This window comes from Mustelus asterias, unplaced genomic scaffold (genome assembly GCF_964213995.1).
Source record: "Mustelus asterias unplaced genomic scaffold, sMusAst1.hap1.1 HAP1_SCAFFOLD_559, whole genome shotgun sequence".
Classification (NCBI taxonomy): Eukaryota; Metazoa; Chordata; class Chondrichthyes; order Carcharhiniformes; family Triakidae; genus Mustelus; species Mustelus asterias.
Genome location: NW_027590509.1, coordinates 89,321 through 107,187, shown reverse-complemented (window position 1 = coordinate 107,187; position 17,867 = coordinate 89,321). Strand labels below are relative to the sequence as shown.

At 46.0% G+C, this 17,867-nt stretch overlaps 1 protein-coding gene across 3 annotated transcripts in view; it reads right to left on the bottom strand.

The window, feature by feature from the left end:
• The window catches only part of LOC144487039 (X-ray repair cross-complementing protein 6-like), a 69,175-nt gene that overhangs the window by 41,687 nt on the left and 9,621 nt on the right, over nt 1-17,867 (bottom strand). For 2 of the 3 annotated variants that reach the window (XM_078205082.1, XM_078205083.1), the window contains exons 2-3: nt 4,055-4,162; nt 1,331-1,428 (exon numbers count right to left, since the gene is read on the bottom strand). In XM_078205082.1, coding sequence (XP_078061208.1) covers nt 1,331-1,428; nt 4,055-4,162 — 206 coding nt within the window. Of the gene's footprint in view, nt 1-1,330; nt 1,429-4,054; nt 4,163-14,004; nt 17,398-17,867 lie in introns of those variants that run through there. The other variant, XM_078205085.1, reaches the window with a different exon arrangement.

Sequence of the window (17,867 nt, the reverse complement as noted above, 5' to 3'; positions counted from 1 at the left end):
ACTGTGCCACCCTATATAACATCTGGGTGAAGCACTGGCGAGGCTATGGTTTCAGGTCAGGATTAGAATTATCAAAACGTGCGCAGTGTGTTGTACTTAAACATAATAAATAGGAACAGGAATGCTCCACCATTCAATGAGATCAAGGCTGATTTGATTGTGGCCTTAACTCCACTTCCCTGCCTGTTTCTCTCTCCTATCAAAAACCCGTCTCATCAGCCTCGAATGTTCTTATTATCTAGAGGTGTACAGCATGTTAGAATCGTAGAATCCTACAGTGCAGAAGGAGGCCATTTGGCCCATCAGGTCAAAGGTAGGGTTCTGAAGACTGTGGAGGAACAGAGAGATCTTGGGGTCCATATCCACAGATCTCTGAAGGTTGCCACTCAAGTGGATAGAGCTGTGAAGAAGGCCTATAGTGTGTTAGCGTTTATTAACAGGGGGTTGGAGTTTAAGAGCCGTGGGGTTATGCTGCAACTGTACAGGACCTTGGTGAGACCACATTTGGAATATTGTGTGCAGTTCTGATCACCTCACTATAAGAAGGATGTGGAAGCGCTGGAAAGAGTGCAAAGGAGATTTACCAGGATGCTGCCTGGTTTGGGGGGTAGGTCTTATGAGGAAAGGTTGAGGGATCTAGGGTTGTTCTCTCTGGAGCGGAGGAGGTTGAGGGGAGACTTAATAGAGGTTTATAAAATGATGAAGGGGATAGATAGAGTGAACGTTCAAAGACTATTTCCTCGGGTGGATGGAGCTATTACAAGGGGGCATAACGATAGGGTTCATGGTGGGAGATATAGGAAGGATGTCCGAGGTAGGTTCTTTACGCAGAGAGTGGTTGGGGTGTGGAATGGACTGCCTGCAGTGATAGTGGAGTCAGACACTTTAGGAACATTTAAACAGTTATTGGATAGGCACATGGAGCACACCAGGATGATAGGGAGTGGGATAGCTTGATCTTGGTTTCAGATAAAGCTCGGCACAACATCGTGGGCTGAAGGGCCTGTTCTGTGCTGTACTGTTCTATGTTCTATCAAGTCTGCTCTGACCACAATCCCACCAGGCCCTATCCCCATGCATTTACCCTAGCTAGCCCCCCTGACACTGAGGTGCAATTTAGCATGGACAATACATCTAACTCGCACATCTTTGGACTGTGGGAGGAAACCAGAGGACCCAGAGGAAACCTACACAGACACGGGGGGAATGTGCAAACTCTACACAGTGACCAAAGCCGGGAATTGAACCCGGGTCCCTGGCGCTGTGAGGCAGCAGTGCTAACCACTGTGCCACCGTGCCGTTGTAAACCTCGGGTTCACATTTGACCTACCTTCGTTTTCCTCTGCCTCCTCTGGATCCTCCTCATCTTTATTCCGAAAGTGTGACTGCCAATCCGCCATATCTGCTGTGGAGGAAGTGCCAACTCCCCTGTCAGGTAGAAGTACAAGGGACAACATTAACCAAAGGAGACATTCCTGGATCATGGGATTAGCCCAGAGAAGTGACAGAGACAAGGTGGCAGAATAATTCAGTCACTTTGGACTCAAAAAGATTTAAAAACAAAACAGTGCCTTGATTGGTTTCACTTCTTCAAGGGCATACAGCTCTCTCAATCGGAGCTAGTGTAGACCATTCGGGCCCTCAAGCCTGTCCTGCCATTCAATAAGATCATGACTAATCATCTACCTCAACTCCACCTCCCTGCATTATCCCCATCTCCTTTGGCACCCAAAGTCCTATTGATTTCTGCCTGGACTATGCTCATCGAGTGAGCATCCACAGTCCACAGTGGGGTGGAGCGTTCCAAAGGGAGACATATGGCTCCCAGCCTCATCCAGTGCTGGCCTCACTGTGGTTGATTAATTTTCTCCAGGCAAAGGGTATTAACAGATTCAAGGTAGGTGACCCAGATCAGTCATGAATTAGCTGAATGATGGAACAGACTCGAGGGACCGAATGGCCTCCTCCTCGGTGGAAAGTGAGACTTGGTGTTGGGAAATGTGCCCAATATAAGTCTCTTTTAAATTACACGTCTGGATTTTAAATGTTTGGAATGATATACAACAGAGAAGAGCAATGGGAGAAGAAATATAAGTTAGTATTAAAGCAGCAGTTATTGAAATGTGTTCCCCTGGAGGGAGCTGTCCCTTTAAGAGGAGAATATGGCACTTTAAGAGTGCAGCAAGAAGTCTCACAACACCAGGTTAAAGTCCAACAGGTTTATTTGGTAGCAAAAGCCACTAGCTTTCGGAGCGCTGCTCCTTCATCAGGTGAGTGGGAGTTCTGTTCACAAACAGGGCATATAAAGACACAAACTCAATTTACAAAATAATGGTTGGAATGCGAGTCTTTACAGGTAATTAAGTCTCAAAGATACAGACAATGTGAGTGGAGGGAGGGTTAAGCACAGGTTAAAGAGATATATATTGTCTCCAGACAGGACAGTTAGTGAGATTTTGCAAGCACAGGCAAGTCGTGGATTACAGATAGTGTGACATGAACCCAAGATCCTGGTTGAGGCCGTCCTCATGTGTGCGGAACTTGGCTATCAGTCTCTGCTCAGAGACTCTGCGCTGTCGCATGTCGTGAAGGCTGCCTTGGAGAACGCTTACTCGAAGATCAGAGGCCGAATGCCCGTGACTGCTGAAGTGTTCCCCAACAGGAAGAGAACACTCTTGCCTGGTGATTGTCGAGCGGTGTTCATTCATCTGTTGTCGTAGCGTCTGCATGGTCTCCCCAATGTACCATGTCTCGGGGCATCCTTTCCTGCAGTGTATGGAGGTAGACAACGTTGGTCGAGTTGCAAGTGTATTTACCGTGTACCTGGTGGATGGTGCTCTCACGTGAGATGATGGCATCCATGTCGATGATCCGGCACGTCTTGCAGAGGTTGCTGTGGCAGGGTTGTGTGGTGTCGTGGTCACTGTTCTCCTGAAGGCTGGGTAGTTTGCTGCGGACAATGGTCTGTTTGTGGTTGTGCTGTTGTTTGAAGGCAAGAAGTAGGGGTGTGGGGATGGCCTTGGTGAGATGTTTGTCTTCATCAATGACATGTTGAAGGCTCTGGAGAAGATGTCATAGCTTCTCCGCTCCGGGGAAGTACTGGACGATGAAGGGTACTTTGTCTGCCGTGTCTCGTGTTTGTCTTCTGAGGAGGTTGGTGCGATTTTTCGCTGTGGCGCGTTGGAACTATCGATCGATGAGTCGAGCGCCATATCCTGTTCTTATGAGGGCATCTTTCAGCGTCTGGAGGTGTCTGTTGCGATCCTCCTCATCTGAGCAGATCCTGTGTATACGGAGGGCTTGTCCATAGGGGATGGCTTCGTTAACGTGTTTAGGGTGGAAGCTGGAGAAGTGGAGCATCGTGAGGTTATCTGTGGGCTTGCGGTACAGTGAGGTGCTGAGGTGACCATCCTTGATGGAGATGCGTATGTCCAAGAATGCAACCGATTCTGGAGAGTAGTCCATGGTGAGTCTGATGGTGGGATGGAACTTGTTGATGTCATCATATAGTTGTTTCAGTGATTGTTCACCATGAGTCTAAAGGAAGAAAATGTCATCGATGTATCTAGTGTATAGCATCAGTTGAAGGTCCTGTGCGGTGAAGAGGTCCACTTCACCAGGCAAGAGTGTTCTCTTCCTGTTGGGGAACACTTCAGCGGTCACGGGCATTCAGCCTCTGATCTTCGGGTAAGCGCTCTCCAAGGTGGTCTTCACGACAACGCAGAGTCGCTGAGCAGAGAGTGATCGCCATGTTCCACACACATGCGGACGGCCTCAACCGGGATCTTGGGTTCATGTCACACTACCTGTAACCCCCATGACTTGCAAAATCTCACTAACTGTCCTGTCTGGAGACAATACACATCTCTTTAACCTGTGCTTAACGCTCTCTCCTCTCACAATGTCTGTACCTTTAAGATTACCATTATTCTGTAAATTGAGTTTGAGTCTTTATGTGCCCTGTTTCTGAGGAGATCTCCCACTCACCTGACGAAGGAGCAGCGCTCCGAAAGCTAGTGGCTTTTACTACCAAATGGCCGCATTATGAACTCACCTTCCTTGGACATCAAGTCCTGGGGTGGGACTCGAACCCGGAGCTTCTGGATCAGAGGCAGGGACACCAACCCACTGTGCCACAGGATCTCGTACATTTGATGTAATTCTATATAATAGAACAAGAAGTTGTTGATGATGAACTGTTTTTAAGCACGTACAGAACCAGGGAGGAAGGTGGAAGGAACAAATAGAAGTTGTATTGGAAAGAAGAGATTTTTTGGATATTCCTTAATGGCAGAAATCCGGAGAGTGAGCAGGGACAGAGACACTTGTGGGTTCGTGTGCATCTTTCAAGGTGGCTGGACATATTGAGAGCGGTTCGCAAAGCATCTTGGGCTTCATTATTAGAGGCACTGAGGACAAAAGTAGGGAAGTTATGCTGAACCTGTATAAAGCTTGGGTTAAGCACCAATTAGAAGACTGCACTGAGTTCTGGTCGCTTTAGGAAGGGTGTGAGGGTCCTTGTGACAGTGAAGAGGGAGATTTATCAGAATGGTGCCAGGGATGGGGAGGATTTTAGCTACAGGGTTAGGTTGGAGAAGTTGGGGTTGTTCTCCTTGGAGTGAAGGAGATTGAGAGGAGATTTGCCAAGGGTGTACAAGGTTTAGATCAAGTGGACAAAGAAAAGCTATTGCCGTTAGCTGAGGGTACAAGGACTGAAGGAGACAGAGATGAGGTTTCGGGCAAGGTGTGCAGGGAGTAAAATGAGGAACGGGGTGAAATCAGATATAATGAAAGATTTCAAAAGGAAATTGGATGGGCACTTGGGGGAAGATAAACTTGTGGGGAGACGGGGATAGAGCGGGGGAGTGGGACTGACTGGATTGTTCGACAGAGAGCTGGCACTAACTCAATGGTCCCTTTCTGTGTCGTGACGATTCTAACTCGCTCAGTTACACACATCTACCCTCAGGAACCTCTGGCTCAGGGAGCAGTAAATAAAATCAGCCAGCAGTCTCTAACTAACAGCGAGAGTGTGTGTTGGGTATGCACAGGGCCAGACTGCGATACCTCTCACAGTCAAATTGCCTGGCAATACATGCTGGGCCCGATTCTACCATCGCGTTGCGCCCGTTTTCGCCTGTTGCGAAAACTTGGTAAAGTCAGGCGAGTAGCGCAAACCACGCCTGCCTTTGTGCCGGTTCCCCCTTTACCAAGGCCCGGCAATGGCCACGATTCGGACCGCCAGGGCAGGCATTACCCGGCTCGGGAGGGATGTGGTGGGGAGGGGCATTCTATCAGGTTTTTTTTACTGCGCAGGCGCAGTTGGAAGCACTGATCGGAGTTGCAGGGTTTCAGGCGCATTAAGCCCCACCCACAGACTTCTTCAGCGCAATTCGGAATCGCTGATATTTTTGCAGGCAGAGTGTGTATGGAGGCGCCTGAGAATGGGTCTAAAAGTCGGATCTGAAACACTCCCAGTTTCAAGTCCCCCCCGTCCAGCACTGAGAATCAAAATGGTAAAATAGGGCCCGCTGTCTGACCTCACTCATAAAAACCACACTTTCAGCAAGGAACCAATTGTTGCCAACACTTGTGACCGGAGCACAGGTCAGCACCTCTAAGAGGAGAGAAAGAGCATCGGTCTGTTGTCCTAAAATCTGTTTAATGTTTATTTATTAGTGTCACAAGCGTGCTTACATTAACACTGCAATGAAGTTACTGTGAAAATCCCCGAGTCGCCACACTCTGGCACCCGTTCGGGTACACTGAGGGAGAATTTAGCACGGCCAATGCACCGAAGCAGCACATCTTTCAGATGTGGGAGAAAACCAGAGCATCCAGAGGAAACCCACGCAGACACGGGGAGAACATGCAGACTCCACACAGACAGTCACCCAAGCCGAGAATCGAACTCGGGTCCCTGGCACTGTGAGGCAGCAGTGCTAACCACTGTGCCACCCGATTGAATATCTCAGTGGGGAAGAATGGTGGGTCATCAATATCTTTAGAACATCCTCACCTCGCTTCTCCCTGACCCAAGACAGGGTTGGAATAACACTGTCAGGTGTCTCTTTACACAACACCTTTCATAACATCAGGACACCCACCATCAGCAACGTACTTTTGAAGTGTCGCCACTATTATCATGTAAGGAAGACAGTCACTCATTTGGGCATGGCAAGATCCCACAAAACAGCCAGCAGATGACCAGGTTTTTGCGATGTTGGTTCAGGGCTTGGCTAGAAGTTCCCCGGATGACTCTTCCAAAGAGAATGCCACCTGAGAGGGCAGATACATGGCCTCCCTTTACTGTCTCGTCCAAGATGCAGCAGCTCCAATCTCGCCTTTTGCACCCAAGCCTCTGGAGTGGGACTGAAACCACAGCCGACCGAAATGGAGTTAAGAGTGTGAGCCCCCTGAAGCACCCCCAAATCGAGTGAGTGAGATTGCCCCTCCATTCCCCCCAGTCAGTACTCTGGGTATTTGAAACGGGGAAAGTTTCCCATTTCCCCAGCACCAATAATTGCAAGCTTACTGAGTGTTAATCACCACAGTTAGCAACTGCACTCAAAACTATCTGGAGCAGAATGAACAAATGGAAACAGGATTTAACGCAACAAAATGCACATTCTTAATTACACTGCAAAGGATTCCAGGAAATGGTACATGTGTTTATTGAGAATGAAAGACAAGCTGTATTGAAGCTGCCATTCAAATAAGATTAACACACTCCCAACCTCACCGTACCATGGGTGGCACGGTGGCACAGTGGTTAGCACTGCTGCCTCATAGTTCCAGAGACCTGGGTTCAATTCTGGCCTTGGGTCACTGTCTGTGTGGAGTTTGTAGGTTCTCCCCATGTCGGCATGGGTTTCCTCCGGGTGCTCCGGTTTCCTCCCACAGCCCAAAGATGTGCGAGTAAGGTGGATTAAGCATGCTAAATTGCCCCTTAGTGTCAGGGGGATTAGCTAGGGTAAATACATGGGGTTACGGGGATAGGGCCTGGGTGGGATTGTTGTCAGTGCAGACTCGATGGGTTGAATGGCCGCCTTCTGCACTGTAGGGATTCTATGATTCAAAGTGGGTTAGAGAGAGATTATGTCAGAAATGGAGAGTTGTTCAAGTGAGCAAATATGTTAATACTTAAAAGGTCCTCTTTCTTTCTTCAGTTCCGCTGAAGCATTTTACTGTCAGGATTGTGTCTCCCCCCAGCTCCTGGCCTTGCAATTCCATCCTCAAACTAGCCTTGTCCGCCTCTGCCATCTCCTGGTATTCAGTTGCATTGCCACCCGCAGTCTCACTCTCGGCTCAACATAACTCCTGATTACTGAGGACCTCAGGCCGTCCCTACCAACCTCACAGCCAGGGAAGGCATGCTCACTGTTCTGAAACAGGGAGGAACGTGTCATGTGCACAGCAAGCTCCCATAAATGGCAATGAGATAAGCGAACCAACAATCTGTGACGCTGGTGGCGGGATAAGCGATGATCCATACCATCACTAATAGGATCTTTAAAATTATGAAAAGTTTTTGATAGTGGGAGAATGTTTCCTCTTGTTTATTTATTTCAGGAAGGGTGTAAATGCATTGGAAACAGTTCGGAGAATGTTTACTGGACTCATACCAGGAATGGGTGGGTGGTGTTTTGAGCAAGGTTTGGAGAGGTGAACCTTGTATCCGCTGGAGTTTCGAAGAATAAGAGGCGACTTGATTGAAACAGATAAGATCCTGAGGGGGTGTTGACAGGGTGGATGTGGAGAGGATGTTTCCTCTTGTGGGAGAACGTAGAACTAGAGACTCACTGTTAAAAAGTAAGTGGTCACCCGTTTAAAATGGAGATAAGGTGAAACATTTTCTCTCTGGGGGTTCAGTGTCTTTGGAAGTCTCTCTTGAAATGGTGGTGGAAGCAGAGTTTTTGAATTCATGCTATTTTAAACCCCTAAGCTAATCCCAATTGCCCATGTTTGGCCCATATCCCTCTATACCCATCTTACCCATGTAGCTTACTAAATGCTTTTTAAAAGACAAAATTGTACCCGCCTCTATTACTACCTCTGGCAACTTGTTCCAGACACTCACCACCTTCTGTGTGAAAAAATTGCCCCTCTGGACCCTTATGTATCTCTCCCCTTAGACCTATTCCCTCTAGTTTTAGACTCCCCTATCTTTGGGAAAAGATACTGACTTTCTGATGCACTATCAATCGAGTCAAGACTAGTTGTGAGCAAGTCAAATAGGCTTTTATTAGCAAGAACTTGGAGCCATCCCTGTTGGTGACCTGGTCTGTACTGAAGGCTAGGGGGAGGAGCCACCGCCTTTATACCCGGACCAGGGGGAGGAGTCTTGGGCGGAACCAACAGGGATGTGCCACATACGCAGGTAATAATAAATACTAACAGTGGTTAACCACCACAGATAACAGTGGTTTACCACACTATCTAGCTGATCTATGCCCCTCATTATTTTATAGACCGCTATAAGATCATCCCTCAGCCTTCTACGCTCCAGAGAAAAAAGTCCCAGTCTATCCAGCCTCTCCTTATAACTCAAACCATCAAGTCCCGGTAGCATCCTAGTAAATCTCTCCTGCACTCTTTCTAGTCTAATAATATCCTTTCTATAATAGGGTGACCAGAACTGTACACAGTATTCCAAGTGTGGCCTTACAAATGTCTTGTACAACTTCAACAAGACATCCCAACTCCTATATTCAATGTTCTGACCAATGAAACCAAGCATGCTGAATGCCTTCTTCACCACTCTGTCCACCTGTGACTCCACTTTCAAGGACGTAGATCTTTGTTCTGTAACTCTCCCCAACGCCCTACCATTAACTGAGTAAGTCCTGCCCTGGTTCGATCAACCAAAATGCATTACCTCGCATTTATCAAAATTAAACTCCATCTGCCATTCGTCAGCCCATTGGCCCAATTGATCAAGATTCCATTGCAATCCGAGATTACCTTCTTCACTGTCCACTATGCCACCAATCTTGGTGTCATCTGCAAACTTACTAACCATGCCTCCTATATTCTCATCCAAACCATTAATATAAATGACAAATAACAGTGGACCCAGCACTGATCCCTGAGGCACACCGCTGGCCACAGGTCTCCAGTTTGAAAAACAACCACAACCTCTACAACCACCCGTTGGCTTCTGTCATCAAGCCAATGTTGTATCCATTTAGCTACCTCACCCCGGATCCTGTGAGATTTAACTTTATGCAACAACCTACCGTGCGATACCTTGTCAAAGGCCTTGCTAAAGTCCATGTAGACAACATCAACTGCACTGCCCTCATCTACCTTCTTGGTTACCCCTTCAAAAACACTCAATCAAATCTGTGAGACATGATTTTCCACTCACAAAGCCATGCTGACTGTCCCTAATCAGTCCTTGCCTCTCTTAAATAATTTAGCAGTAAAATTGGACCCTTCGTTTGACTGAATCTCCCTGGGAAATCCATAACGGGTAAAGAAAGCAAGCAAATCCCCCACAACCTTTTTTGCCTTGACATTCCATAATGGAATTGCGTCTGGAAACCTGGTAGACACTTTCATTATGGTTAAAAAAATACTGGTTCCCACTTCTGGTTTTAGAGAGGGGACCTACACAATCAATGATAACCCGTGTAAAAGGTTCTTCAAATGCGAGAAGTGGCATCAAAGGTGCTGGTTTTATCACTGCCTGTGGCTTTCCTACCATCTGATACATATGACAGGTGCGACAAGATTCAATCACATCTTTATGTAGTCCAGGCCAATAGAAATGCTTCTGTATCTTAGCCTGAATCTTCTTCACCCCTAGATGACCTCCTACAGGTAACTCTTGTGCTACCCACAATACTTCCTGTCTGTATTCTACCAGCAACACAGTCTGATGAACTTCTGCCTATTTCTCATCTGCACTAACTTGCCAAGGTCTCTATTTTCACCTTAAGATTTTACTATTAAGGTAATAGCATTCTGGAAGACACTCTGATTCCTTTTCCGAGTCGGCTTTATGATATAAATCCTTTATCACCTCATTTTTTTGTTATAACTCCATTAATCTTTTAGAGCTAGACACCTCTGCTTGATCCTCTACCTGCTTAGGTCTTTCCTTTACCATCTCATCAGAGTGTCAGCTAGCTGGACCTCAATTCCTTCATCTTTCTCTTTTGTTCTCCCACTCCTGTTTTAACTAATGGCTGTGGGATCTTGTCACCACACGATCTGGAAAAATTCCAGGGTATTTTTCTTTTAACTCCTCAGTTCCCTGGTTTTCTTTTGGCTTTTCCACTACAATGAGCATCAGTTCCTCCTGTGAACCAGCGATATCATTTCCAAGGATAACCTGTATTCCTGGAATAGCCAAGTTTTCCATCACTCCCACTATCACTTACCCAGTCTTGATTGGACTTTCTAGCCTTATCTTACACAGGGGACATACTCCTCTCTCCATTTATTCCACAGATTACCACTCTCTCGGGCAATATTTCAGGAGTGCAAATATTTTCACCTCTTACTATTGGAGACAGACTAGCTCCCATATCTCTCAATATTTTAACTTCTTTACCTACTCCTCCTGTTCTACCTGAGTAAATCTTACCCACACAGGTAAAGTCTTTGAAAAGATCAGACGCTATCTTACTATCCAGCCTGTGCCGAGGCTGTGCACTCTCCTTTAGCTCCTCGACCTCTCTGGAATTTCCCTCACTGCCTTAGCTAATCCCACTGGTTGAGCCTCTTTTACCACATCCTTTTTCCCAGTGCCTTTCTTAAGCCATCAGCACTGTGATTTAGTGTGTCCGACCTTATTACAGTGAAAACACCCGAGGTCTTTCACCTCTTTTCCACCTTCTTGGGTTTCTTTTATCACAGGTGGTAAACTGTTCCCAATGTGATCTACATTTTTGTTTTTCATTGAAGGATCTCCCTCTTTCCCAATTTCTATCCCTCATGGAATGAAATTGCTGTTGGAAGCTAGATGTCAATTTATGCAGTAATGTGTATTCATCTGCCATCTCTGCAGCTCTTCTCACTGTTTTAACTTTCTGTTCCTCAACATGTGTTCTTATCACTTCTGGAAATGAGTTTCTAAACCCCTCCAGCAGAATAATATCTCTAATAACCTCATATATCTTTTCTATCTTTAATGCTCCCACCCATCTATTGAAGTTGCTCTGTTTAATTCTTTCAAACTCGATATAAGTCTGACCTGGTTCCTTTCTTACATTTCTGAACCGTTGTCTCGATGCTAATTCATAGGCACTCAAAACAACCTTCTTTACTTCTTCATATTTTCCTGACACCTCCTCTGACAGCGCTGCAAACACCTCAGTAGCCCTGCTTACCAACTTTGGTCTGAATTAACGTTACCCACACCTCTTCTGGCCATTTCATCTGTGTAGCCAATTTCTCAAAGGAAATGAAAAAGACTTCTGCATCTTTTTCATCAAATTTTGCTAATGTTTGGACATATTTGTATGTATCCCCACCAGGCGGTTGGCCACGATGAGTTTGCCCATCATCACTTCTATCTTGCACTTTTACTTCAGTCATTTGAAGTCTTTTTGCTTCAAGTTCCAACGTCATCTTTTCCAACTCGAACAATCTTTCTCTTTCTTCTTTCTCTGACTCCAGCCTTTTCAGTTCACTTTCTAGCTCCAATTGTCTCATTTGCAATTTATTTTTTTTCTAACTCCACTGCACTTGACTGTTTCTCTGATATGCCTAAATGATTGGATAACTCCGTTACAATTTCAGCTTTCTTATTATCCCTGGTTAAACCCACTTTTAGCCTGTTTGCTAATTCTACAAGTGTCGTCTTTTTCTGTCTTTCTAAGCTTCCTTGGCAAATTTGGGAAGCATCTTCGACCCCCAGAATCTCTTTAGCAATTTTAAGAACCATTTCCCCACTTTTGATTTAAGCGACAACAAGTAAAGATCGAGGACTAGTCATAGCCCGAACCCGAGCCCCCAATCTGTTATAAAGCAGAGGTTGATGCCCCCCTCTGAGAACTAACACCTAACCACTCAAAGAGGAATACCTCACCTTATAATCTGTAAAAAGTGTGTGTGAAGTGGTGTGACCCGCTCTTCGGCAACTCCTAGTGGTTAAATACAAAATAAATCCCTGACACTCACTCTAAAATCAACACGTAACAATTAATTTATCTAACTAACAGTGAACAAATTAACTAAACTAGTAACGAACCGGATAAAACACGATTCTAATGGAATGCTGTTCAGATAAATACAATTTCCACTCCTTAACAAAATAGAATTTAGTCACTCTCAAAATTACAATCACGTTTGGCATCTTCTGGAATGTTCTGGGCCTTCTCTGTTGAATCTTCTGTCTGGAACTTCTTTCTTCTTTAGTATCTTTGCTATTTCGATAGTGCTTTCTCTTAAGACATAGGTGAAGCTATGAGAGCCAGCAATTCGCTCTCTCTCTCTCTAGAATGGAGAGCTGAACTAAGAGCTGTTAACTCTAGAAGGCGGCAGTTGCTCTCTCTCTCTCTTTGTTCCACTGCCCCTTCATTTATACCCCTGATGGCATATCAGTATTTTCCACAATAGGATTGGTCCTAGATTGTCAAAACCATCAGACTTAAATTTAATAGGTTCTTGGTATCTAAGTGCTTGATTCAAATTGGCTAAATTCAAAAGCCTGTTGTTTTGGAAAAACTGCTGCTCGGCCTTTCAATACAAATGTTTCAGTTTGGGCTCTCTGTGTACTTGCACTTTTAATCTCTAAGCACGGAAAAAGCACCAGCTTTTACCGGGACTATGCAATGCTTCCCCCCCCCCTCTCCTCCCCCCTCCCCCCCCCCCTCCCTCCCCCATAGCATTTTACGGTTTTCCAAACACCAAAATTTTAACTTCCTACTTCCCAATCTACAATTACTCAACCCAACTTCGCAACTGTTAGGAGATAAATATTGTCCAGGGGAACCCTCCTGGTTCTTAGAGTCATCGAGTCATACAGTACAGAAGAGGTCCTTCAGCCCATTGAGCCTGTACCAACAAAACTACACTAAATCCACACTAATCCCACTTTCCAGCACTTGGCCCATGGCCTTGAATGTTCTGACATTTCAAGTGCTCATCCACATACTTTTTAAAGGTTGTGAGGTTTCCCGCCTCTACTACCCTCCCAGATAGCGCATTCCAGACTCCCACCACCCTCTGGGTGAAAAATCTTTTCCTCAAATCCCCTCTAAATCACCTTAAAATTATGCCCCCTCATTACTGACCCTTCAACTAAGGGTAACAGCTGCTTCCGATCCACCCTGTCCACACCTCTCATAATCTTGTACACCTTCTTCAAAACAGTGCCATGGGATCTCTTACATCCACCTGAGAGGGAAAACATCTCATCCCAAAGGACAGTACTGCAGCACTCCCTCAGTACTGCACTGGCAACATCAGTTTGAATCATCTACTTTGTTATGATCATTGGCCAGAGCTCCAAGTGTTGGCGAGATCCGGTTAGTGACCAATGACATTTTATTTAACATAGACAAAGCTTGAGATTTGAGACACTTGTTCACTGAATAAAGTCACAAAATTCCACAGAGTTTGAAGAAAGAGAAATTAACTTTACTATGCAAGATCAGAAAGATAAAACTATTTACAACATGTATCCTAAACGTTAGCATTCAGGTTTCAAGAGGTATATTTAAATTAACAGGCAAATTGTGGTCAGACATGCCAACGACACAATCTTCTTGTTATTGTAGAATCATAGAGTTTTACAGCACAGAAAGAGGCCCTCCAGCCCATCATATCTGCAACGGCCATCCAGCACCTAGCCAAGGCTGAGATAGACAGATTTTTAACCAGTAAGGGAATCAAGGGTTATGGAGTATTGCATAATGACAGGCGTGACCAAAACAGAGTCCACGATTTCTCAACATCACACCCAGACATCAGTAACACTGTGAGTCAACCAATCTCACTGTAACTCTCTCACTCACAAAAGTTTCCAATTTTCATCTTAGAAGATCTTACCTTGGAATTATCTCAAAAACTCGCTCCAACTCAGACGGCTTCAATGACGCCCCACCTCGCAGGATTTTAATCTCGTCTCCTGAGATCACGTGCCCCTGGATTCCCAAGTACACTCAAACAGCTACTCAACAGCATGATTTCAGTTCTTCGGCCATGCTGAGCAGAACATAACTATTCAAAAGTGGTACCTTTGTCCCAACGGCCCACAGCACAGTCACCAACATTTGGCTGTCTTCTTGGATCTTCAGGGCTTCTCTTGAACCCTCAGGCAGCATCAATGGTAGCCCATCTTATTGGGTTTCAGTCTCACCTTCCAAGATCCCGTTCCCCTGGAATCCCCGAGTATACTCTCAAACACCAAACTACAGGCAGAATTTCAGACCTTCGGCCACACCAAGCAGAACAGCTTTGCCCCAATGGCCCAAGGGTTCTTCTGAGCCCTCCAGACCTAAAGCCTGCTCCTCACAGCCCTTTCTATAACTTGGAACCTGTTTCTCTTTTAACTGAACTTAACTGCCCCTGTCTGAGGTCTCTTACTTGGGACTTCCTTGTGGGACCTCTCTCTGTGCTCTCCCCCCTGTCTGGGACACTGTTTGGTTCTGGCAATCCGCACCCGGATTCTCATGCCATTTATATTCTTTCTCTTTATGTGTAGTCAGTTTGGGCCTGTCGTGGGCCGGGACAACTTATGCTGAACTGAGTGCGGGAAGCCCACTCCCAGGTCTGCTCACGTGCCGAAATTCCAAGGTCTGTCAGGAGTTGAGGTTCCAGACTTCCAAGCTCAACATTAAGGTAAGTTCGGGTTATGTAATAACTCAGATCCCTGCAGTAGGACTGGAACTCACAACCCTCTGTCTCAGAGATGAGAGGACCACACTGAGCCAAGGCTGACCACCTCAATACCAAAGCAAGGAGATAATGTGGAACTTACCACGGAACTCTGATTCAACTATGCTTGGCAGTTGTGTGTACATTTCTGGTCCCTTTCTTATAAAAAGGAGCAGGAAAATTACAGAAAAGATTAACAAGAGTGCTAGTGGGACTGAGAGGATCCAACTCTCAGGAACGATTTAGCAAGCTCTTCCCTGGAAAACAGGACAGTGAGAGGCGATCAGATCAGTGATAGGGTAGATGTGGAGAAACTACTACAGAATCTTGTTATTGTAGAATTATAGAGTTTTACAGCACAGAAAGAGGCCCTTCAGCCCATCATGTCTGCATTGGCCATCCAGCACCTAGCCAAGGCTGAGATAGACAGATTTTTAATCAGTAAGGGAATCAAGAGTTATGGTGGATCGCGTGCAGTTCACGTTGCCACACTACCAGAAAGACATGGAATCTTTGGAGAGAGTGCAAAGGTTCACCAGGATGTTACCTGGTCTCGAAGGTGTTGGCCATGAGGAGAGGTTGAATAAACTTGGAATGTTTTCACTAGAAAGATGGAGGCTGAGGGGTGGCCTGATCGAAGTCTACAAAATGATGAGAGGCATAGACAGGGTGGATAGTCAGAGGATTTCTCCAAGGGTGGAAGTGTCAATTACAAGGAGGCACATGTTCAAGGTGAGAGGGGGAAAGTTTAAGGGAGATGCGGGGGGGGGAAGTTTTTCACGCAGTGAGTGGTGGGTGTCTGGAACGCGCTGCCAGAGGAGGTGGTGGAAGCAGGCACATTAGCAATATTTAAGAGGCATTTGGATGGGTACATGAATAGGAAGGGAATAGAGGGATACGGACTGAGTAAGGGCAGGTTTGTTTTAGTTTAGTTATGACATGATTGGCACAACTTGGAGGGCCAAAGGGCCTGTTCCTGTGCTGTACTTTTCTTTGTTCTTGGGACAAGGTGGGAAAGTGGAGTTGAGCTTTATATCAGAGCAGCCATGATCTCATTGAATGGGGGCGCATATTCGGTGGGCTGAATGGTCTACTACTGCTCCCACGTCTTATGGTCTCAACACATTTTCCAGCACTTGGTCCGTAACCATGTGTGCTATGGCATTTCAAGTGCCGATCTAAATGCTTCTTAAATATTGTGAGGGTTCCCACCTCTACCACCCTTTCAGGCAGTGAGTTCCAGTTTCCCACCACCATCTGAGTGAAAAGGTTTTTCCTCAAATCCCCTATAAATCTCCCACCCCTTACATTAAAGCTATGCCTCCTGGTTATTGACCCCTCTTCTGTCGGGTGTTGGATACTGCTCGGTAGGTCTTAATAAAGCCTTCATCATCTTAAGTAGGTTAACTGTATGTATTGATTAACTACAAGAACCAGGTACATATATACAATAAAGGGTTCACGCTACATGCTACCAGTGAGGCTTGGAACAGAGAGACAGTACAATTGAACACATGGTTAAAGAGCTGGTGTAGGAGGGAGGGCTTTAGATACATGAATCATTGGGATCTCTTCTGGGGAAGGTGGGATCTGTACAAGAAGGACGGGTTCCACCTGAACTGGAGGGGCACCAATATCCTGGGTGGGAAGTTTGTTGGTGCTGTTCGGGAGGATTTAAACTGGTGCGGCAGAGGGGTGGGAACCGGAACAGCAAGCCAGTAAGTGTAGGGACTGGGGAAAAAAGTGAGACTGAGATAAACGTATCGCAGAGTAAGAGCAGGCAGAGGGGCTCAGCGAGACTGGAGGTTTGGAGTGCATTTGCTTCAATGCAAGAAGTATAACAGGTAAGACAGATGAACAGAGAGCCTGGATTACTGCATGGAATTATGATGTTATTGCAATTACGGGGACCTGGTTAAAGGAGGGACAGGACTGGCAGCTTAACATTCCGGGATAAGATTGTTTTAGATGGGACAGAGGGGGAAACAGAAGGAGCGTTGTGGGGGGGAGGGGGCACGGGGGAGTCGCATTGCTGATCAGGCAGCACATCACAGCTGTGTTGAGGGAGGACACATTGGAGGGATCTTCTAGTGAGGCATTATGGGTGGAGCTCAGAAATAGGAAGGGTGAAATCACAATGTTGGGAATGTACTGTAGACCTCCCATCAGCCCGTAGGAGACAGAGGAGCAGTTGTGTAGTCAGATACTAGAAAGGTGTGAAAAAAGCAGGGTCGTTGTGGTGGGCAACTTTAACTTTCCCCCACATTGACTGGGACTCCCTTACAGACAGGGGCTCGGATGGAGGGCAACTTGTTAGTTGTGTCTCGGAGGGTTTTTTGATACAGTATGTTGACAATCCAACCAGGAAGGGGGCCATACTAGACTTGATATTGGGGAATGAGCCAGGCCAGGTGATCGATGTTTCAATAGGGGAGCACTTTGGACTTAGCGACCGTAACTCCATAAGATTTCGGGTAGTCTTGGATAAGGACAAGAGTGGCCCTCGAGTGAGGGTGATTAATTGGGCAAGGGCTAAATACATGCAAATTAGACAGGAACTGGGGAATGTGGATTGGGAGCGGCTATTTGAGGGCAAATCCATGACTGGCATGCGGGGGGCTTTTAAAGGCCAGTTGATTGACGTGCAGGACAGGCATGTCTCCGCAAAAATGAAGGATAGAAATGGCAGGATTCGGGAACAATAGGTGACGAGTGAAATTGTAAGCTTAGTGAAAGTAGGAAGGAACTTAAACGTAGAATTAGGAGGGCTAAAAGGGGCCATGAAATGTCTTTAGCAAACAGGTCAAGGAAAATCCCAAGGCTTTTATATGCATATATTAGGAGCAAGAGGGTAGCAAAAGAAATAATCTGGAAGAAAATGTGGGTGGCCTGATTAGTAAATTTGCGGATGACACGAAGATTGGTGGAGTTGCTGATAATGCGGGGGATTGTCAGAGAATACAACAGAATATAGATAGATCAGAGACTTGGGCACAGAAATGGCAGATGGAGTTTAATCCAGACAAATGCGAGGT